At 38.7% G+C, this 23,629-nt stretch overlaps 2 protein-coding genes across 2 annotated transcripts in view; both read left to right on the forward strand.

Annotated features, from left to right (window-relative positions):
• The first annotated feature begins 6,943 nt into the window (after positions 1-6,943).
• ITGA1 (integrin subunit alpha 1) overlaps positions 6,944-23,629 on the forward strand; it is a 154,954-nt gene continuing 138,268 nt past the window's right edge. Inside the window, exon 1 of the mRNA XM_019641443.1 lies at positions 6,944-7,662. Coding sequence (XP_019496988.1) covers positions 7,602-7,662 — 61 coding nt within the window. The 5' untranslated portion in view covers positions 6,944-7,601. The remainder of the gene's footprint in view (positions 7,663-23,629) is intronic.
• Positions 18,861-20,814, forward strand: PELO (pelota mRNA surveillance and ribosome rescue factor). The gene is made up of 2 exons (XM_019641444.1): positions 18,861-19,893; positions 20,189-20,814. Exons 1-2 carry the CDS (start codon positions 19,168-19,170, stop codon positions 20,621-20,623), a joined length of 1,161 nt encoding a protein of 386 aa, XP_019496989.1. The 5' UTR covers positions 18,861-19,167; the 3' UTR covers positions 20,624-20,814.

Consider the following 23,629-nt stretch of genomic DNA (forward strand, 5'->3'; position numbering starts at 1 on the left):
ATAAAAATTTTGTTCCAGTCAGTCCCCCATAAACACAGGTAGGATCGATGGGAGAGGTTATTTTCCTTTCTACGTTACCACCTCTCCTCGAGGTACCCAGAGCCCACCTTAGGATGTTTTAAGTGGCCTAGGTTATTGACAGTTATGTTGTCTTCATGGTAGCCATATGTGGATTGACCCAGGCCATACGCAGGAAAACACAACAGCTGGCTATGGCTGATGGGGGACTTTTAAGTCACTGGATCCTGATGTAATGATATATTCTGCTTACTCAAAGTAACTGGTAGTCCTGTGAATAATGAGTAGGCACTTAATTGGGAAGGCACAAATGTCCAATCTTCCACCTTTATTCTGGTAGTACACATATTCTTGTGCAGCTAGCTGCTAGGTGTTAGCAAATGATGGTTTGCTTTACATATGAATTGAGCCATGTCTGGATGCTTTCCACTTTTATCTTTGTAGTCACTCTAGGTCCAGTTCCCCCATCATAGGATCCCCCAATTTCTCTCAGTTCTCATAACTTTTATGATTCTGTTTTCACCCAAGGAGTTCAACAAATTTCTGTAGCTCTTTGAAAAGGAAAACTCATTTTTTTTTGGTCATATATTCTTTCATTTTTCTTTTCTTCTTAGCAGGATTAAATTAGGGGAAAAAATAAAAGTAAAGTCGATTCCAGAAAAAGAAAAAGGAGAGAGAAACACTGAATTATCTCTTAGTACAGCATATTAGAGGCTTGAGAGAGAAATGTAGTCTCATAAAAATAGTTTTTTCTTTATATTCCTCATTTTTGTGACTGTGAAATTCTTCCCTGCAATATAAACATATAATTGTTCAATCAATATTATCATTTTTATTAGCCTCACTTATACACTTACTATTATAATTACTTGTCTTATTACTTTTTATAGCTGAGATAAATCTAGCCGTAACTCCATATTAGGTACTTAAAATTCTTCTCTTATTCCTTTGTAGCACATCTGGGCCCAAATGAAATAAAAACTCTGTCAGATCCTGGTGTTTATGGCCTTAGTTTTGAATTTTTCCCACCATCCAGCTCAAACCTTGCTCCACAATGCTTCCTTCTTCATGCCTACTCACACATGGCTTTTCATTCTTGCTTTATCCTGATATATTTAGTGGCTTTAACTCCCAGTCTCTGGCACTATCCTCTTGGTTGCTCACATTTCCCTTTCCTGGAGAGGGATCAGCTAGTCATGGCTGTCTGTCATGAAAAGTCCCAGGATCTCCTCTGTTTGCACAGGGCCTTTAAAAGCAGTCTTCACCCCACAGAACAGACTTGGATGATTGTGAGCTTCCTTCATCCCAATCAATAATCCACTTTGGGACCAAAAAGATTAAAATATCCAATATTGGCAGTATATCTTTACTCATTTTGAAATATCTATTATATGGTGTCCAATTGGAGTATCTAAAACTTCTTTAGGCATCACAATAAATGGTTTTATTTTCATATTCTTCAAATTGTAAAAGAACCACCAAAGATTATTTTTCCAGACTATTTATGCTCTTTTGTCAGAGACAAATGTACAATCTTCAACCTTTATTCTGGTAGTACATATCTTGCATTTATTGATAATAAATAATAATAAAATTCCTTAAAGAAGGCACTGCATACAAATTCAGGGGATAGAAGTTTCACAGTGTACTTCGTGGATTTAATATATCTCATTTCCTCTACTACAAAAATTAGATTAAATCAAACCACTTCAGGAAACAAATAAGAAGAAAAAATAAAAACAGTAAAAATCATGTTTGAATATGTCACTCAGAACTATGAAAATATTCTATGCTTATGACGAGTCCAAATTCCTTGGCATCCTTTTAAGATTTTTTCCAAATCTGATCCCAACTTCACTTGCTTATCTTCACTTCTATTCCATTCCATTCATCCATTTCCTGCTGCCTCTGTCTAGAATGCCCATCATCCTTTTCCTCGCCGGTGAAACCCACAGCCCACTTTCTCAAAAGCTCAATTCCAGCACCACCATCTCTATGAAACCCTATCTTTTTCTTCCTGTTGACTTTATACTTTATTTTAGGGATCATCGGACATAATTAGAAAGATCATTCTATGCATAGCTCTAGGTAGCTTGCGAATTTCCTTGAGGATAAGGCCAAGCACATCAATACCTCTGAATCCCCAAGACCTAGAAGACTTCCTGCTGTACAGAAGTAACTCCATAACTGTTTGATTGAATGAATTACATGAAGGCAGATGCTGCGGGCAATAAAAATGAGTAATTGACTAACTTGGTATAGATTATGGTCTGGTAGAGCACATGAAAACTAGCCACATAATTGTAAAACAAGCTACTTAGTGTTATTATTTCAAAGCCAAATGATAGACACCGTTTCTCTTGATATGTGTACTTTTTATTGAATACTAAAGAGTATTCCCCCACATATTTATTTAGTAACCCAGCCCTATTACAGGAAATACCAGTCCTCTTGGTTTGTTTACCAACTAATCATTTATTCGCTGCAAGCTTGGGATTTTAGAGTCCACCTATTTGATTTGACTTTTTAGAAATTAGTTAAAGAAATTGGTAACTCAATCAAGTGCTCAAATAATCCTAAAATCACCCAACAGCTTAAAATATAATTAATTCACATTTCAAATTGAGGGATCCAGCAACACAGCTAAAATGTTACTGCTCATCAGTGGTGGTTATTCTGAGTCAGAGAGTGCCACAAATTGAATATTCTTGCCAGGGCACCACCCTGGTGTTCCCTCCCTACAGCCCTAGTGTGTCACCCACGTTGAAGTCGGCCAATAAGTTTTAGGGAAGTTCTTACAGCATTAAAAACTGTACCTCACCAGAATTATAAGGTTAATTTTTTTTTCCATCAGTACCAGTTACCCAAATGTCTTTGGACCAAGTTTCTGGCACAGACTTGTTCAGGATATGGGGCGGGAGGGACACCTATTTTACATTTTAAGTGAAAAAACACTCATACAAGAACATTACGCAGTAACCAAAAAAAAGGTTGATTGGTGGTGAAGTTCAAGCTCCATATCAGTCTAGTTTATTTTGGTCACAGAAGAGCCAATCTCAAGTTTTAGCAGTACAGCTAATATAGTAATTTCATTAGACTCCTTAATTTAACAGGCTTAAAATGAAACATGTCAACAGTAGAAGTGAGCACAAAACTGCTTATTTTCTGTTTCTAATTACAAGTGAAGGAACTAACGGACAGCATATTTCCAGCAGAAAATCAACTGTTCTACCCATTTTTGCTTCTGTAGTACATAGCCTTGGAGGCCACTACATAGCAGGAATTTAAAATTATTGAACTAGACTATGTTGCCTATATGGGTTAGCCTTGTGAGTTACCATCACTTTCTTGCAGTCCATTCCCCTGAATACATACATCGTAACACTTAAAAATCTGAATCTTTATGAAATCTTTGTAAAAACAGAAGCAGCTCTAGAAAATACTACTTATATTTAATACCGTAGAATTGGGAAGTAGGGGGTGAAATACACTTTGATGCTACCTTAAAACGCATTTGAAACCTCATACTTAACTTTAAAATAACATTGCATTTTTATTACTTGAAAAATATCTACTATTGTACCTAAAGTATTTACTGTTGAATAAAATTGACACCATCCCGCTACCCAGGTGGAAGAACCTTATTTATCCTGTGGCTTTGAGAACCCATGATCTTACTGCCAAAGAACTGTGGTGTATACCAGAGGCAGAACTCTCTTCAGCGGTTCAGCGGTTCTCAACCTTTCACAGGGGTCGCCTAAGACCATCAGAAAACACATATTTTCGATGGTCTTAGGAACTGAGACACCACTCCTCTTTCCGTCTCCAGGCCCACAGATCCTCTTCTATTCCAAGTCCTGTAGTGAAATTTTCTTCTCTTGTTTAAAAGAAAAAAAGGGAAAAAAATCCCTTTGACAACTAGCTAATTTAAAAAACAAACCTTGTTAATGTCATAATGGGTTCTGATGTCTTAATGTATACCCATTTTACAGGGATATTCTTTAAGATAATTCCCTAATCCAACGTTAAGTGTTCTAAAGGTGAGGGTTCTGGAAATTTATCATAGCAGTTGATGTCTTTAGTCAAACACTAAAGTTTCCTTCCGATATCTATCAAATTACATCAGTTCCAAGAGGGCCCACCACACACAGGCCCTGCCCCATGCTTCCATTGTTTATCTAATGCTAACTCTTTTAGTACCAAGGAAGATCATGATTCATTTCTATTAAGCACTCATTTAAGTCCAGGCGTTGTGCTAAATGCTTTGTAGCCTTGTCTCATTTAATCTTTACAACAATCTTCAGAGAGAGGCAGTATTTTCATCCCCGTTTTACATTTGAGAAAATTCAACTTTAAGAAACTACACACTTTTCCTGAATCCCACAGCTACCATATGGTGGTTCCAGGATTGAATCCAAGCAATCTAGCTCCAGAATCTTACTCATTCCAGTAATTTTATGTAGTATATTAGATTACCTTTAAGGAGAATACTTTGGTATGAAATAAATGGTTTTCTATTTGAGATTATTGGTCAGTAACCCCAATTACTTTTGTCTCATTTTATAAACTCTGCTTTCGAAATTCTTAATCAGTGCAGTCTCAAACCTCTGAGTGTGCTTTTAATTTTCAACCATATTTTCAAACCCTAAAAAAGGTCTGATCAGATTAGGTATCATTTAAAATAGAAGAGTATATGCTACAAAGTCTAAAGCTTAACATTTGCCATCAAGTGACTTCATGTAATCACCAATTTGTGACCCTAGTTTTTATCTTTCCAAAGCTTCATTTTGTTCAATGGCATATTTTCCTATCAGTCAGGATAAAATTGGTTAAGAAAATAGTTTTCTTGACATTGATTTGTGTTTAAATTTATTGAAGTTCAGAAAATGAGCACTTATTCTAAATGTAATTTTCCAGCAATAGCTACTTTGTCAGCCTCTGTATTTGATCTAAAGAAGATCAATCAATATTGCCATAAGATTCATTACGCACATACACATTAACTTTACCCTCAGCAATGGTAGTGGCAGTTATCACTATTAGTTTATAAATCCTAGAGGAGATAAGAAATTATTTAAAGTTGAAGTATTTATTAACTCTAAGAAAGAAGGGGAAGGTCCCTGTAATTATAGCCTTAATCATATTATAAGTATGTTTTAACCCTACTTTATTTCAATAAGATATAACTTTGCAATTTCTTTTCATTTTTTCTAATTCAATATATTGCAATTTTCTAAAAGTCCATATATATAGATGAATATGTATGTATAAATATACATAATACATATATATACAATCATGTTTTTGAAAACTGAGCAAATTGAAGGAAATTTTTTTGCAATAAAACAATATTTTTTAAATCAAATATTTATTATAATTTTGTGCCTAAGGATTAATCAATTAATCAGTATTTATTAATTATTATGCAAAGCCCTGTGGGTCATACTGAGAGGCATAAGACATGTGAGACTATAGACAGGGAGATGAGATGTACCCAGGAAAGGCATTCCATGGCAAAGCTTTCCTGGGAAGGGAACAGCAGGACGCAAGTTGGTGATATCAAGTTATGAAGATGGGAGAGAGACGGGAAAGCCAAATTAGGATATGAGAGCATGAAATGCAGGCAAAGAAGCCTAAGTAATGAGATTGAACTGTGAGCATCCAATGAGGTTGAACTATAAGCCAACACAATGCAATTTTTCTAAAGATCTATCTGCACAATATTGAAGATAATGCTAAGAAATGAAAAAAAAAATGAAAGCTGGAAACCAGGAAAATAGGATTTTCAATATATGTATTTACTAAGTAGTGGATCACTTCAAATATAAATTAGAAGAGGAATTCTTGGGTAAGGGTCATGTTATTGAGATTTGATGGCCTTCAAACTTTCAACTCAGTCCACCCCATTTTTAATCTTCATTAGACTTCTTTAACTCTTGTGTTCTCTAACTTTTAGTCTCTGGATTCTTCTATTTGGCAATTTATTCAATCATTCTTGTGGACTGCTCCCCTCCTTCTTCTTGTGCTACCTGTACTGTGTCACCTATGTTGTGTTCTAGGCAATGAGTCCTCCTTTGGGTGGCACTCTTGTCCTGCCTAGCCCCAGTCCTGCTAGCTAGAAAGACTTAGTTATTGAATTAAATTGAATTGAATCGAATTGAATGGAGCCAAATACAAAGCCTGGACCACCTGTAAACACAAATCCACACATACACACCTCCCCTTTCTTTGAAATTCCTCAAGCCACTAAAACACAGTGGCTTTACAAATAGCAAGTATTAGGTGAAGGTATTAGGTGAAGGTCACATGTAGATGTGGCTCTTGATTCAGGGAGGTTGTACATACATGTCACCATATAAGGGGAGCGTTGCAAACTCCTACGCACATTTTTTTTTTGCCCCAGTATTTTGCCGGCCACCTACTTCCCAAGTCTCAGTTCCCTAGAGTACTGGAAATAGGGAAGAAGTAACATTAACATGACTTAATGCACTCTTACTTACAAAAGACCGTAGCAAGAAAAAAAAAACAAAAGCAAAAACAAACAACGAAACAGCGCCCTGAGTTCTTTATTAGATTTAATTTCCAGTGTACAAACATCTTAATTCAGCTTAAACAAAATAGCCCACGCACATTCCATTTTTACGCAGACTGTTTTCCTCCCTCTTTTCCTTCCCTCCCACTTCCCTCTTGCATTTCTCTCTCCCTTTCCTTTTTTTCTCCCAGTCTTGTTTCTGCGTTTCTATCGCTTATCATAGTCTTGCCAAAGAAAAGGCTATCTGCAAATACCCTTTAACCAGAAGTCACCTTAAACGAAGCAAACCCTCTGTAAGTGAAAGCAAAGCCCTCAGTGGGGCGTGTCGGAGTGGATGCCCCCCCCCCGCGGGCCCGGTCCGCCTCTCTTAGAGCGAGACGGCTGCACCGCAAAGTTCAAGTGTGCGCAGGAGAGGGAAGGGGCAGACCAGATCTGCTCACTTTCGCAGAAGGTCTGATGCCTTCTGCTCAATCCGACCCCGGGAAAGCAGCCTCCCCGTAAGGGCCCAGGAGTCCTGGCGCTTTGAAAGTGCCCTCCCTGCCCAGACCCGGGAGGAGTGCTGGGTGTGAAGGCGGAGTCACAGGGCCAGGGACACCCTCCCGAGAGTCCAGCCCTCACCCATCTTCCTACCACCTTAGGGAGGTGGCACGGAGAGCGGGATCGCCCTCTACATGAAAGGCAGATGTCCCTTTAAGGTTTGCTTTGCAGCTCGTGGACTTTAGCCTAAACACGGACCCGTGAAGCTGGCTTTATTTGTCCATGTCTCGGACAGAGCCTGGGAGGCTGCCAGGGATTTCAGAAGCAGATTTCAGAAGGGGCGGGAGATGTGGCAATCCGTCTGGGATATGAAAAGCGTGGAACGGACCTAGAGGCATTCGTCGAAAACACAGGAAATCACTCGGCAGCTCCTGGGCGCCACGGCCGGCGGGGCCAGCGACTGAGACCCGCAGCGGCGGGCGGAGAGTCCCAGAGCGCGCGGCTTCTGCGTGGGGTCCTGCCAGGTCCTGCCCTCCGATCCAGCGCGTCCCCGGGCGCTGCGGCCGCTCCGGCCATGGCCCCTCGGCGCCGTGCCAGCCCAGGGGTCGCTGTCGCCTGCTGCTGGCTCCTCACCGGTGAGCGACCCTGCTTTTCTCTGAGCATCTCTTGCGCGCGCGGGCTCGGCGCGTAAAGTGGGGAGGGAGGTACGCGGAGCTGTGGCCCAGACAGGAGGAGGGAGCCCTGCTCCACTTTCGGGCGCTCCAGGTCGTCTGGGCAGGTTGGAATACAGAAAGGAATTTCTGCGTTTTCGTTTTGATAGGAATTAGTTTTGATGTCGTTTCAAATGCTCCACCGCAACGGTAGGAGGGAGGCAGAGCTGAAAACTTTACAGGATAGAATCGACTTTTCAAATTAAAGTTGTTTTCGACAATGTGCGTTGTATTTGAGGACTTTGCTGAATGGCTTCTTCCCCCCTCCTTTTTTTTTTGGAGGGAGGTAACTACAGAGCGCCTGATTTATAGACAAATGTCCTGCCCTCAGGTTGCACAAGAGTGAGCATTATTGCATTTTCTTACTGTCAAGTATTCAAATCTATTCTGCTACAGAATAAGGAAAGAGGAATGCAAGGCAAAATTGCTTCTTGTCCTGAAATGGTATGTCTGTATTAGCACCCAGGAGGAGGAATATTTTAAAATTGAGAGAGGAATAGTGAACATTTACTCTGTAAGTATTACCGAGCAGACTTTTTTCTAATGCAAAATACAGTATTGCTACTTTTGTATGAATAGATATTTTTGAGAAGGGACTTAAAAAACACAGTGGAGATGCAAAGTTATATCCAACTAGAAAAATATTGAATCATAGCATTTTCTAAGATTTTTGAAATGATTAACCCATGGTCAGATCTTTTTTCCCAGTTACTGATTGAGGAGGAAAACTGCAACTGTGAAAGAGAGAAGGCATGTGGGTGAAGTTTTGTGTTAAAAAAAATGACCTGATTAATGGTTTAATTAATGGTTAGCTTTTAGCATATCATCAGTATTCAATTGTTCAGTGTCTTCGCTGCTGGCATGCTTGTTAGTACTAGGCAATTTAGCATTTCACCACTAAAAAACGGGGGTGATCCAACCAGTTTAGCCTGGCCTAGAAGGCGAGCATTGGTAATTTTTATGAAGATAACTTAGAATTGGAATATTAGCAAACAAAGCTTTTTTAAAAAATATAGTGAGATGGTGTAAAGAGAGTTAATTATGAGCTACTGACTTTTCATCCAAACATTTTCCACTACAGAGGAAATGTCTGATAATCCAAACAGTGGTAACTTCTGAACAGCTTTTCAGCCAGTTACTAATTTATCAGCTACTGTCACTACCCTGTACACATCTGACCTATGATGCTTCTTCATCTCAAATTTTTTGGAGGTCACTTGCTTTTCTGTTGTTGTGCAAATCTGAACAGCTTACTAACTATTCAAGTAGTACCTTTTTCATTTTACCAAATAAGCAGTCACTAATGCAGAAATGATAAATGGTATTTGCATGTCCTCTAAAATGACAAGAAGGAGACTTAAAAAAGGATAAGAAGTTACAATTTCATATATATTATTTATATATAGCCATATATATATATATATATATATATATATATATATATATATATTCAAGTATTTTTTTTTAGGCTCAATCACTTCATTTCTCCGTGCCTAAAAGTTACCAGTTGCATATGGTGGGTTTTCTATAATTGTTGGAATAACAGGCTTTGCTGAATCCAGGAAGGGACTTAAAGGAAAATAGTGCATAGATATTTCTAAATTATAATATTTAATTCCCTTTTGTGTGTGTATGCATATATATATATATATATATATGTGTGTGTGTGTGTGTGTGTGTGTGTGTGTTACTCAATCACATTGAAATTTAGAATTTAAAAAGTTACTGTGTTGGAATCAACAGGTTCCTTATATATGCTATATTTATGGCCATTTCAAAATGCAAGGATCTGAGATTTGACTTCCTTCCTTTGTTGGTTTTCCAGTCAGTCAGCTTTCTTGGAAACTTTCCATCAATAGAGTTTCTAACCTGGGGTCTCATCACCATACCCACCCATGCACACACTACTGTAGAGAGCTCTTCCTGTCTCCAATCTGAACCCAACCTCAAATCCATTTTCCTAACAAGTAATTTTCATTATATCTTAGTCTTTAGTCCAAACACTTTGGTGGTTCTTTGTTGTCTTCAGACAAACTCTAAAATTCTCCACTGACCATTCAGGGTGTGCCCTAATCTCGCGCCCTATATCTCCTACAACCACTGTATTAGTTTCCTACTGCTGTTGTAACATATTGTCACAGATTTATTGGTTTAAAACAAGACGCATTTATTATGTTAGAGTTCTGTAGGTCAGAAGTCTCACTGGGCTAAAATCAAGATGTCAGCAGAGTTGTGTTTTTCTTGAGGCTCTAGAGGAGGATCCATTTCTAGCTTCTGGAGGACACCTGCATTTCTTGGCTTGTGGCTCCACCCTTCATCCTCAAAGCCAGAAGAGTAGCATCTTTAGAATCTTTAGATCTTCCCCTCTGACTCTGCTTTGTCATCACATGCCCTTCTCTGACTCTGACCCTATTGCCTGATTCTTATAAGGATCCTTCTAATTACCTTGGGCCCACCTGAATAACCCAGGATAATCTCCCCATCTCAAGATCCTTAACGTAATCACATCTGCCAAGTCCCTTTTGCCATGTAAGGTAACCTATTCACAAGGTCCAGGGATTGAGACATGGATATCTTTGGGAGACTGTCATTCTGTGTGCTAAAACTTCTAAACATAAACTTCCCATGATAGCCAGTCACCCTTCCTTACTTTCCCCATAATCCTCTTACTCATTTTGCTACTGTGGAGATGACCTTATTATTTGATGCACCTAGAAAAGAACTCCACCCTTCCTTCCCACCACTCACTTCCCGCTAAACAAACTCTCTCCAGCCTTCACCAACCCAATAAATTTCCCATCAGGTTTAGAACTGCCTTGTATTAGGGTTTTCCAGTATTTAAAAAATGATTCAGGAAAAATGTCCTCCCTTATGTCCAAATAGAGTCTTCATTGTTATTTTATGTATGTCAAAGGCCCAGCAAGAGAAAACACCTTGTGGCACATATAAAGGATTTAACTGAAGAAAGTTTAATAAAGGGACTGTTTACCAAACTGATGAAAGATGGCGGAGCACCTAAGGACAAACGCCAGTGGGAAGAGAAGCCATTACCATTTCTAGGCCTGAGGAGGGAGCAGTGTCAGCTTGACTCTTAACTGTAGCTATGGGAGGGGTTCCTCTGGACTGAAGCCATGGCCATAGGAAGAGATATGCAGCTAGTGCCCAAATCGAAGCCCGGCAAGGAGCAGGCAGGGGAAATAAATACCCCTTTGCTCCCACCCTCTCATTTTGTACCCAGCCCTCCTACTGGCCATGTCCAAATGGCAGAATACAACCTCCCAGGGGACAAAGGTCAAACATGCACTAACCCAGAAAAAGTAACACAACTGAATGAAAGACACATATTTATTGAGAACATATTATGTGTGAGGCCCTGTGCCAAGAACTTTGTATTATTATTTCATTTTAATCTCAGAAAAGCGGAAATTTTTGAAACTATGATCTACATTTTAGAGATGAAGAAACCAAAATACCAAGAGGTTAAATTAATTGATCCAAAGTCACACAACTAGTAAATGGCAAATCTTGTGCTCAACTCAGTTTTCTGACCTCAAATCTCATGCTCTGAAATAATATGCCATAAAGGCTGTCTAAATGTAAGTCCATTTCCCTTTTGTTCGACTCTCTAAATGCTAAATCCAAGCACAATTGTCTGAAAGACTTTGATAAGGATATAATTAAGGACATGAGTGTTATTTTCATGACTTTTAGGTATATAATGAAATTAGATGATTTCCTTCTGTAGATTAATTGTAACTCAAATGAGAGTACTATTTCAGGTGATTAAGAATATAAATATAGAACGACCCCCATAATAAGTTATAGGTCTGTCCTTCCTAGAAACATTTTAGTTAGGTTAGAAGTAAGGGTCTTCTTTTTTAACTTTTCTTCACAGGGAAGATTTCCCATTCAAAATGAAGTCCAGTGAGGTGATGGCTGACTATGGGAGGAAGTTAGCCACTTACTCATAACAAAAATATGACCTCCAATGACAATACAATGGATTGTCAGGAATTACTGACGATCCAAATGACTAAAACTCTTTAGTCATTTATAGCGCCTGTAAAGGCAGCAATAAACTCACAGGATTCTTAGTTATTTGTTTAGTAAATAGGCAGTGAGAGTATCCATGAAATACATCTGCTAAACGAGGTTGCCTATTTTTCTTCCCTGCGATCATGATGCTCTTTTGATGCATGGCCTCTTAGGCCAGAGTTTATAACTGTTAATCTTCCTGAGATGGGTGCTCCTCTGCCTGTGTTTCTCTACTTCCAACATAACAAACTTCCCATTTAGATTTTGAACTTGCTGAATTTTCATATGCCCCTTAAAACATTTCATACAATAAAGTAACTCGTTTAAAATATATTTAGAAAATTAGGGATCAAAATGCTATGCTTTACCTACACTGTACTTCTGTTGTACAAAACAGAAAACAGTGTATTTGAATTCATGGTAAGAAATGGAGAGGTTTATTGGGAATTGTTGCCACACAGCTAGAGTTAGAATACACTCCTCTTCAGAGTGGTCTGTGACTGGAGAATTGGATTTGCTCTCAAAGCAAGTACAGTAGGTACTGAGACATGTAAATCAGCTGAATATATTCCTGAAGATTATTGAACTTCTTTCAGTTCCTCTGTTGTGCCAGTTCCTGGGAAGTCTCTGGGCCTTTGCATAAGCAGTTCCACTGCTACTGACCCTCCAGCCCCCACAGGAATGTCATTTCCCAGAAAACCAGTGGAGCAAATTTGATCCCCTCCCCCAGAGACATGTAAGCCCCAAGGATCTTTGCTTCTGTAACATCCCATGTGATATTATAATGAAATATCTAGCTGTCTGTCTTCCCTGCTTTCTGTATGCTCCTGAGGGTAGGGTCGTTGTCTGTTTATTATCCTTAGCATCTAAGAATAATAGGCACTTAAACATTTATTGAACGAATCATGAAAGAATAGACTATAGACAAACTCATAAAATAATAAAAAGATCAGATTGTCTGCTTTAATTATATCCTCACCTGCACTATATATACATGCCCAAATGTATACCTAATTGAATGGAAGGCTGCATCAATTGAATGATGCACCATGATTTAATCACTACTAAGAAAGAGCACTGTCAATCCAATATAATTGCTAGACTGTTAGATGCCTTCTAGTTTCAGAGATGTTTAAACATGGGAAAATGTGCATCTGATAATTATAATCAATAGCATACAGTGTATCTACATGGCAATTTTCTATCACATTTCTTTGTATTTTTAGAAACTGCATCATACGGTTTCAAACACACTCCTTTTGGATACAAATGGCAGTGCTTCTGGATACAAAGATATGAATACTATCCCTCTTCTTAGTTCTCTTCCAGAGCCAAGTTTATATCTGATTCAGGGGCTAATTGGTCTTCTGGCACCAGAAGCCTCACCAGATCCAAAGAACAGAACTTCCTCTAAAACCTTTAAAAGGAAGCCTCAGGAAAAAGGTGACACTGAAGTAATCAAAACAGTGTTCCAGTTACACAGGATCAATGGCTCTCGTTTTGACAAACCCTAACTTTCTGTCATATTGGTGTTTAACGGTAGGGCTATGTATATATGAAGGGACCTAATTTTTGTCTTTCATAATTTAAAAGGAAGATTAAAAAGCCACTACGTCTTAAAAGGAGATTGAAAAATATGCACTGGTAGCTGTTAAGAATTCACATTAGTACAAAAAACATTAATATTGTTTTATCCAAACAGTAGATATCTATAAATAAAATAAGTGAGAAATCTGAATTGAAAAAAAATCACTGTAATTCAGATATTAAAAGGAGTGAAGACATATGTTTTGTTTGTATGAATTATCTTAGATCTGCTGAAAAAATCCAAATACTTAAATTGGAACAGGGCACCTAAATCACAATAAAATGTCAAATGATTAAGATGATTAAGAGCTGCATATTTTATTGTAAATCCTGCAATCTTAATACAAATTACAAGGTAGTTTCAAAATTACTTTGTTAGCTATAATTTTAGTTTGCCAAGTGCTAAAGCTTGAAAATACATGAGTATTGACCAGTCCTTAAAATTATAAATTTTATTGTAATATTTTTTGGTAAAATGATGTAATATACAGGAATACATACAAACAGAAACCCCCCCCCTCCCCCCCCACACTTTTGTTGATAAGATTTTGTTTATTTAGCAGGAGGTTTTGTATTGTTTGGTGACAATTGCAAGTATTTTTAATCACAGGACATTTAGATAAGCAAGTGAGTACAAGAAGTTCCTTTAAAAAAAAAAACACTTTCCCTTTTCCCCTTTGCCTGAATTAGTGGAATAATTCTCCCAGTCGTCCACTTAGCGTTGCTTGTGAAGGTCACCTGGACATCACATTGTACAATCTGAGGTTAGCACATTCTCTCTAAATAATCAACTGCATTTATTGCTAGATATTCATAATCAGAGCTCTAGGTATTTATTCTGTAAAGATCATTTTCTAAACCATGTAAAATAAAAGTAAATGTCATATATTATTTTAAAACATGTCACAACCTTTTTTCAGTGTTTTTAAAATAATAATTTTTCTTATCCAAGCATGGATATTTCAAAAATTGAAATAGTTTTCTAGAGCCTTACCTTAAGAGTAGTCTTTTTTAAATTTTTTAGTAACATTATGTAACAGAATGTGATTTCCTAATTTTAAGGTATCAGTGATAGACAAGTTAACAAATCTGAATTAAAGGAGAACTAACAACTACTCATTCTTTAATATAATAACTATGATTATGTACCAGTTGTGCTGGGTTCTAGAGACACAAAAACAAATAAAAGTAGTGTCTGTCCTTAACAGACTCCCAGTCTGAGAGTGGGGATAGACAAAGAAGCAATGATGGGCAGAGCCCCTAAGATTCTCTAAGCATAGGAAGGAAAAGAATAGTTTGTGTTGTAGAAAAGTAAGCCTTGAAAAAAAAAAAAAACAAGAGACAAGAAAACATATACAGCCCCTATTGTGCTAAGCTCAGGGTATTCAACAAGATTTCTATCTTTCAGGGGCCCATACTCCCTGCTGCTGTCATACAAACCACTTCTAACATATTATTATAATAGGAAAGATGGTAAACAGTTCACCAATGAGATGCATGAACTACTTCATGCAGTAGGACTGAGCTAAGGTTTCCCTGGAGAAGAGATGTTAGTATCAATATATGTACCCAACAGATTATCCATCTGTCATCTTTACTGAACCAGTTATTTTTCCAAGGCTGAATAATTATGATCATGTTAAAGTGAGCCCTTGCCCCTTGTTTTGTCTTAACCCAGATCGCTAGCTTTAAGCCAGGTATTCTTAGAGATTCGCCACAGTACCCTACGTGTTTATAGACGTCTACAGTTTACCAAGTGTCACAATCTCACTAGAACATTGTAAGCGATGTCCAATGAGAGAGGCAAGTCAAATAGCCTCATTTCGAATGAAAAACTTTAGGTGAGTAGAGGTTAGAGGATTATCTAAGGTTGCTAGAATCTATCTAGAAAAGACCATACCTCAGGGCTGCGGGCTATTGGTGTGAAAGTATTCAACTCAGTATCCATCTTTTACCACTAAAACAGGTTGTAGGAAGAATCAAATTCAAAAGGTAATGTGCAGAATTGAAAATAAATGTGTGAGGGTGAGGTTATGGGTATTGTTTTAATTTTTTAAATACTATGGCTGCATAATTTTTACAATTAAAACACTTTTAATTATTGAATTAAATTCCTTCAATTCTTAAGTAAAAGAAACTGAGTTTCAAAGAGAGTGAGTACTGTCAAAAGTTACACAATTGACAGGATAAGAACTGCAACCCAGAACACTTGACTTCTAGCCCAATTCTTTTTTTGATACTTTAGAAGAATATCAAAAACAACAAACTGAAAACTTTTGAAAGTAATAACTATTTTTTCTTCTGGTAGAGATTAATATAAATAAAATATAATAGAAAAATAGATATAAAGTTACTGATACAAAGGTTTCTATTTTCAAAGAACCGATAAATACGTATAAAATTAGAATTTAAAACAACAGAGCTAACTCATGTTTTTTTTCATGATTTTGCTTATTTTGGTAAAGAATGAAAATAACATATACTGCTATACATTATATAACTACTATAACTATAGCAGTTTCAAAATAAGAGGAATTATTTTTAAACTGAATTATTGAGTGAACTATAGTTGACAACAGTACCAGTGCTTTAAGAACTATCCGTGATAACATAGCTGCCACACTTTATATGTGATCCACTCAGCTTGTCATCCATATATGAGTACATACTCTGTGCAAAGGACTTTTCAAGGGTAAGTGGGGAGATACAAGGATGAATCTACTCAGAGTTCAATACGAAAGAAAGGATATGTATTCCAATTAATACAATGCATGGTTTCAAATCTGAAAGAACATTTAATCTGCTCCTAAAAGATAAGTAGGATTTATGGAAGCAGGAGTGAGAGGAAATGACATTATAAATAGACAGGACAGTATGAATTAAAGCAGCAAAGTAGAAAGTTCCCAGGATGTACTGGGAACAAAGATTATTCCTATGGTGGAATATAGGGTAGTGGAGGGGACAAATGGGAAATAAAGCTTATAAGGCCAGATCATGGAGGCCTTGAATGCCAGGGAATTTGGATTTTAATTAATAGGGAATGAGAACTCCATATAACTCAAAATAAAAGTATGACTGGTCTAGAAATACTAAGTTATAGCACAAAATCTGGAAGAAAACATCTGATCACTTAATTAAGCTCCATTTACTGAAAAAAAGTTCTGTTACAGATGTTTCAGATCAAATAGTAATTCTATGAAAAATTTCCTAGTATGTTCAATCACTGAAGCACATTTATGTTTTAAAAGACAGCCCAAAGCAGGCTGCCTCATAATTTAAATAAATTCTTCAGAAACAACCACAGATTTAACAGCCAATATGGGTTTTCCACAGGTTTTAAATGTAGAAATATATGTGTATTTTTCTCAAGTAGCATATTGGGTTTTTATCGAGGATTATAATGGTGATTTAAACTGGGCAAAAGGAAAACTATGTTGAAAAGAATATAAAGACTTTTAGAAAGTGATAAAAGAGCAAGGAAGGGAATGGTGCCTTTCGAGTCCTCTAGATTGGTTCCTAAACTGTCAATCTTTATTCAACTGGTAAAGGTGACAGTTAAGGGGAAATGGCAGAAGATAACAGCACATAATTTGTGAATGCAGATGATCTCAAACATCCATAATGCAGCACTGCAGTAGCGGAAAGAGGAGAGGGTGTGACATTAAGCAGGTCTGAATTTCAATGTTGGTTATGTGATTTTTGAATACATTTCTTAACTTCTCTGTAACTCATTTTTTATTTATGAAATGAGGGTAACAAATATTGACCTTACAGATGAGGATTAGAAAGAGCATAGGAAAGTACCTGGTGAATATTCAATAAATGGTAGCTCTTCCATGAAAACCTAACTTTTATTAGGATCCTACTGTGTGCCTGCCACTGTGATTCTGTGGTTTTCAATCCTTGGCAGAATTTGGAGGTGAATTGTATTCCCAAAGGCAATCAAGGAGAACTTCAAAATCTCTCTCTCTCTCCCTCTCTCCCTCTTTCTCTCCCTCTTTCCCTCTCTCCCCCCTTCCTTCCCTCCTCCTCCCTCCCCCATCCCCCTTCTGCTCTCCCTCCTTTCCCTCCCTCCCTTCTTCCCTCCCTCTTCCAGTTAGAAATTCTGCTTAACAAGCACTTTTCAAAAAGATACACTGTCCTTTGGAGAGGCACACCATCTTCCCACTTGAGTGTAATCATTTCCTTACTCAGTGAAGAACTGCTGGACTCTCTTGGAAGTGGAAGAAGAGAATCTGAGTTAGAACTTTGAGAGGGCACTCAGCTTAACAGGAAGGTGGAGAAAGAAGTAAGCAAGGAGAGAAAGAGGGGAGAGGAGAGGCCACAAAACAAATAGCAGTTCTAATTTGCACTGGAGCTTTAGAGGGGGCCTTTGTGTCCCTTGACAATCTCTGAGGAAGATAACTGAGACTTGGGTATCAATATGTGCGCCAGATTTCTTCCTTTTACCTGTCTTACCAGTTGAGGGTGGCAAGCTTCCCATTTCAATGCCATACATAATAAGCTAAGACAGAGAATGTGAAGATATGTGCGTAGGACTCCACTCCTCTCCACCCCATCCTAACTCAAAACGTTGGTGGGCTGTTTCTATTCACTAGTCTTTTTAAGAGGCAATCTCCAATCCTCAAACTTCCCCCGCTCCCAAGAAATGTTAAGTGAGTTAAGGCTTTTCTTTAAAATCAATTCTGTAGCTATCCAATCGGGTCGCTCCTCGTAGATGAGCTTTTCCCCCATTTCCCAAATCCTCAGCCCTCTGCTTTGGCAGTGAACATCCCGCCCTAAACTATTGCGACCCAACCTCCAACCTAAACATTTCACAAGCTACTGAGCTGCAGAAAGCTGAGACTGCCAATTTTGGATTCTGGGATTCCCAGGACATCAGGACAAACAACTGAGAGGTCCACCCGGGGTAAATTCCACAGATGGTTTCTTCTCTCTCTGGGAGCTGTGCTTTAACATCTGGGTTAATCGGATCGTGCAAGCACGATAACTAAGCACAGGAAACAGCTGCGCGCGCTGCTCAGAGCCCAGACTGACCATGACCAGTCGTTCTTAGAAACCGCTTCTGGAAATACAAGCTCCAAAAGGCGTGCAACTTTTGAGTGCGGATAAGGCAAGGGCAAAACCGAGACTATTTTGGAACTCTAGGGCCCAGGTTGCACTTTTGAGACTTCCCTTTACGTTTAAGTTTTGAAATTGGATTTACCCGAAGGGGGACGTGTAGCGTGGCAACTGCACGCAGCTTAAAAATTATATGCATTTTCACTCACATAGTCCCCAGATTCTTCACAAACAGGAATGGAAGTGAAAACCTAGACAGTCCAACCTCTGCATTAAGATCAAGGACTCTCCACCAAGGATTTCGGGCACTGTCCTTAGGCGGCTTATTCGGCAGGAGCCCCATCCCTCTTAGTGCGCATGCGCCAGATGAGGCCCGCCTCCTCCGTCGGGACGTAAAACGTGCTCCCGGAGGCGGGACGCGGGCTGCGCATGCGCTTTGATTGCATCAGCCGCACGGTTCGTGCTGGCGGCTGGCACAGCGGAGACGGCGGTCTTCACTGTGATATCTCTCGTGCCTGCATGGCGTGGCGCACCCCGAGACTGAGAAACGAAGGACTAGAGTAAGTGTTTCCCTCGGCCGCTCGAGTCGGAGCTAGACTATTTCCTTCCCGCCAGACCAGTGCCTGTAGGAGCCTCATAGGCATACCCCGCCCCCTTCCCTGCCTGGGCTCCCGATCCCCTGCCTGCCCCTCTCCGTGTGGAACCCTTCTGTCCCTCCTGTTCTGGCAGTGAGCCCCTGCCACGGTCATGAAGCTCGTGCGGAAGGACATTGAGAAAGACAATGCGGGCCAGGTGACCCTGGTCCCCGAAGAGCCTGAGGACATGTGGCACACCTACAACCTCGTGCAGGTGGGAGACAGCTTGCGTGCCTCCACCATCCGTAAGGTACAGACTGAGTCCTCCACGGGCAGCGTGGGAAGCAACCGGATCCGCACGACTCTCACGCTCTGCGTGGAGGCCATCGACTTCGACTCTCAAGCCTGCCAGCTGCGGGTGAAGGGGACCAACATCCAAGAGAATGAGTACGTCAAGATGGGGGCTTACCACACCATCGAGCTGGAGCCCAACCGCCAGTTCACCCTGGCCAAGAAACAGTGGGACAGTGTGGTCCTGGAGCGCATCGAGCAGGCCTGTGACCCAGCCTGGAGTGCTGATGTGGCGGCTGTGGTCATGCAGGAAGGCCTCGCCCACATCTGCTTAGTCACTCCCAGCATGACCCTCACCCGGGCCAAAGTGGAGGTGAACATCCCTCGGAAACGGAAAGGGAATTGCTCCCAGCATGACCGGGCCTTGGAGCGGTTCTATGAACAGGTGGTCCAGGCCATCCAGCGCCACATACACTTTGATGTTGTCAAGTGCATCCTCGTGGCCAGCCCAGGATTTGTGAGGGAGCAGTTCTGCGACTACATGTTTCAACAAGCAGTGAAGACTGACAACAAACTGCTCCTGGAAAACCGGTCCAAATTCCTTCAGGTAAAACAGTCTTAACCCAGGGATAATTAAACATGGGCAGAGGGATTGTTTTATAAACTGTTCCGAAAGTTTTAGAACTGGGAAAAGTGCAAGAGGAGAAAGCCTCTATTTGACGGGGATGTAGGTGAGATAATGAAAAGAGAAATTAAATCGCTAGCATATTTATATAGTAAAGTTTGCTTAAGTCCTTAAACACATAAAGCCCTGTTAGTGCTTTTGGCTTTAGGTCATTGTGGGCTGATTCATGGGCACGCTAAGAGAATCATTTGACTAATTGTTATCATTGTGATTCTAGGTACATGCCTCTTCTGGACACAAGTACTCCCTGAAAGAGGCCCTTTGTGACCCTGCTGTAGCTAGCCGCCTTTCAGACACTAAAGCTGCTGGGGAAGTGAAAGCCTTGGATGACTTCTATAAAATGTTACAGCATGAACCTGACCGAGCTTTTTATGGACTCAAGCAAGTGGAGAAGGCCAATGAGGCTATGGCAATTGACACACTGCTTATCAGCGATGAGCTCTTCAGGCACCAGGATGTAGCCACACGGAGCCGGTATGTGAGGCTGGTGGACAGTGTGAAAGAGAATGCAGGCACTGTTAGGATATTCTCCAGCCTTCACGTGTCTGGGGAACAGCTCAGCCAGTTGACTGGAGTAGCTGCCATTCTCCGCTTCCCTGTCCCTGAACTCTCTGACCAGGAGGATGATTCCAGTTCTGAAGAAGATGAATGATTGGAACTTAGAATTGAAACAACCTGTGTCTCCTCCACTGTTACATTTTCTCAGCATCCTTGTAACAGAAAGCTGCACTTTGTGATTCTGACAGGGATTGCTCATATATTTGGTCACACTGGGTATTTTGTGGTTGGCAAGATATGTACTTAAAACTAAATAAATTAAAAGGAAATACTCTCCATGTACTACCACCTTTATTAGGATAATTTTATATAGGAATTATGAGTTATTTGCAGTACTTACAAACATTTTGTGTATTTAATAAGAATGTTCATGTATTCTTTGCGATAGATCATAAAATCCCATACTTCGTGCTTTGAAATAGTTTTCCTTAGGAAAAACTATTTAATACCTCGTTATCCTCAGTTTACATTGTTTATTTTAATTCTGCATAGTGTTTTTTGCACTGCGTTTAATGATCCCTTTTCTCACTTCCCTTATATTCTATTTTTTTATTTTTAAATTTATTTGCTATTTTAAATGGTAGTCAAATAATTAGTAGACTTTTCTTCAAGACAAGTTTAAAATGGTATTTTTCATAAGAGACTTGTTAAAACAATCATGTAAAAAGTAAACTCTTGGGTTTAATTTTGTTAGAATTAATCATTTGCTTCAGAGGACCACTTAATCAGTTCTTTTTAGATCATAGAGCTTTGATCTGCTAGGGATTCTCAAGATAATCTATTTGAGGAATTCTTATTTTTAAAATGAGACTAAAGTATGTGATTTGCTGTTATGTGGCTAATTAGTGGCAAAGCTGGAAGAAGTTCCCAGTCTGGACTCCATTGCTTTGTACTGCCACACTATATATTTATTATATGTAATGCTATCTTTTATTTGTACTAGCTTTCATATTCTTATTGGACTTTCTCTACACTGTATTTTAAGGGTGAGAAAACCTGTTCAGAAAGTTTGAGTAAGTTACATAGTATGTGGCAGTTGACTTGTACTCTCATACTGTTTACTATAATTAGGGAATTTCTGCAAATGCCTAAAAGTTTAAAATATTCTTTTTATTTAGTTTTTTTTTTATGTACATTTCTAAGTGTTAGGGCAGGGGGCCTTGGAGTGGAATTTCGTCTTTACCTTTTACAAACCTCAACATAGCAGAATCATTAGGAAAGGGCTTATGAAGAAAGAATTATAATTCGTTTGTAGCTCCAGGATCAATGGTGCCTACTTCAAATAAGGATACTAAGTAATCTTTTGATTGTCCCTTCAGCGTCTGGGTCTTTCTACTAGTGTGTGTACCAGGTTTGGGGATTATTTTTTATAAACTATCTAATCTGAACCTTTGAACCTGTAATTATGAATAGATGCCTCCATATTCTTTAAAATCACGTTTTTGCATATCTGCATCCTAATCTAAAAAATAATTCAGATCATTTGATTATCATTCCGTGAATATTTAACTTTAAAATATTGTTAAAATTATTTTTAAACAATTTGGTAGTAGTGTGTAAATGAAGCCACTAAGATTCTTAACATTGAAACCTGATTGATGATGAATTATTCTCAGTAAGAATTTGGAGATTTGGGACATCTGTTACTCTCTTAATCTTGTGCAGTATTGTCTTTTCCTAGCTCTGTTATCAATGGTAATAGAAACTAGGGGAAATAAAACCTACCAATCAATCTAATCCATTTTAGGCCCTAGATTCTCAAATTTATCTGCTTGGGAGTTTTTAAAACTCAATACCAGATTGGACCTCAGACTATATAACCTTTCACCCCTAGAAATACTGCTTTTTTTAGATTTCTCCAGGTGATCACAAAAGCATCAAAGCTGAGAACCACTGATTGAGGCCTTGCTATTCAAAAGTGTGGTCCATGGACCAGCAGCATCCAATGCGAGAGAGAATCCAGGTCTCTACCCTAGACCTTCTGAGCTGCAATCTATTTTAATGACATCTCCAGTTGATTGCTGTGTATAATAGCTGATAAGCATAGGCAAAATAGCTTATTCTTTCTGTTCTAGTAAGTCTCTGGCTGAGGTCACCAGCCATAGAGAAAATGATTTGTTTTAACTTTCAGAGTTAACTGGCTGATATTCATGGTAGAATATGTCAAAATAGTGATATTTTGACAAAATAGTGATTATTTTTATTGTAAAATAAAAAAATTCTAATTTTTTACTATTCTCTAAAAAGCAAAATGAGCCATAAGTCTTTGGAAATCATGCACAGTCAATTTCAACTGCTATTCATTAATAGGGAAAGATCATGTGGTAACACATGAAAACTACCAGTTATATACCTCTCAAATTAATGCAGTGTTGTACTGTAAATTTCCATTTACCATCAGGTACTTGTAAAAAAATTTGTTATCCCCACTAGGCTCAATAAATGAGAAGCTTGCAAATTGTTTTATTTTGCTCTAGATATGATAGGTATCAAATTACATTTTGATATTCCTGAGCCCCCATTTCTGTGTTAAATATTTTTATGTCTGGATTGTTGAGTCTGGGTTTCACTTTCATTACTCCATTATATACAAGTTGGATCTTTTTCTTCCCAGATGCCACTAGAGTAGCTTTGTAAAGCAATTTTTCCTTTACCTCTACTTACTTTCTGTCACTAACATTAGTTTCCTTTTCTAAACCTTATGGCCATTTCTCTCAACATCCAATTATCTTTAACAAAGTGACTTGTAAGTTCTGCAATTTGTATATTCTAGAACTGAAATTCTTTGTTACTAACAATAATAGTACACAGATGAAATGGTGTATACATGAATTTCCCAAAGTAGAGGCTGTTAGTTAGGAAAGGAGTATTGTGCTTTTAAATCAGATGGTTTTTCAAGCAACTAAAACTTGCTGTTGTGCTCAGTGTCAGAATATGTTGAATTGCATATTGAAGAGGGTTTCTAAGGTGATTCTGAGGGCTTGAGGAGAGTGGAACCATTTTGCCTGTGGCCAGAGCTTAGATATGGGTGTCCATATTTATAGTACACCAATCATTAAAGGTAATGCATTTAATTTTATCCAGTCTTTTTTTTTTTTTT

The sequence above is a fragment of the Hipposideros armiger genome, unplaced genomic scaffold, assembly GCF_001890085.2.
Source record: "Hipposideros armiger isolate ML-2016 unplaced genomic scaffold, ASM189008v1 scaffold_60, whole genome shotgun sequence".
Classification (NCBI taxonomy): domain Eukaryota; kingdom Metazoa; phylum Chordata; class Mammalia; order Chiroptera; family Hipposideridae; genus Hipposideros; species Hipposideros armiger.

What these genes read in the sequence shown, in the direction of transcription:
- PELO (XM_019641444.1), top strand. Translation starts at nt 19,168, where the DNA reads ATGAAGCTCGTGCGGAAGGACATTGAGAAAGACAATGCGGGCCAGGTG. An exon ending in ACCGGTCCAAATTCCTTCAG is followed by an intron (nt 19,894 to 20,188) that starts GTAAAACAGTCT and finishes TTGTGATTCTAG; the next exon opens with GTACATGCCTCTTCTGGACA.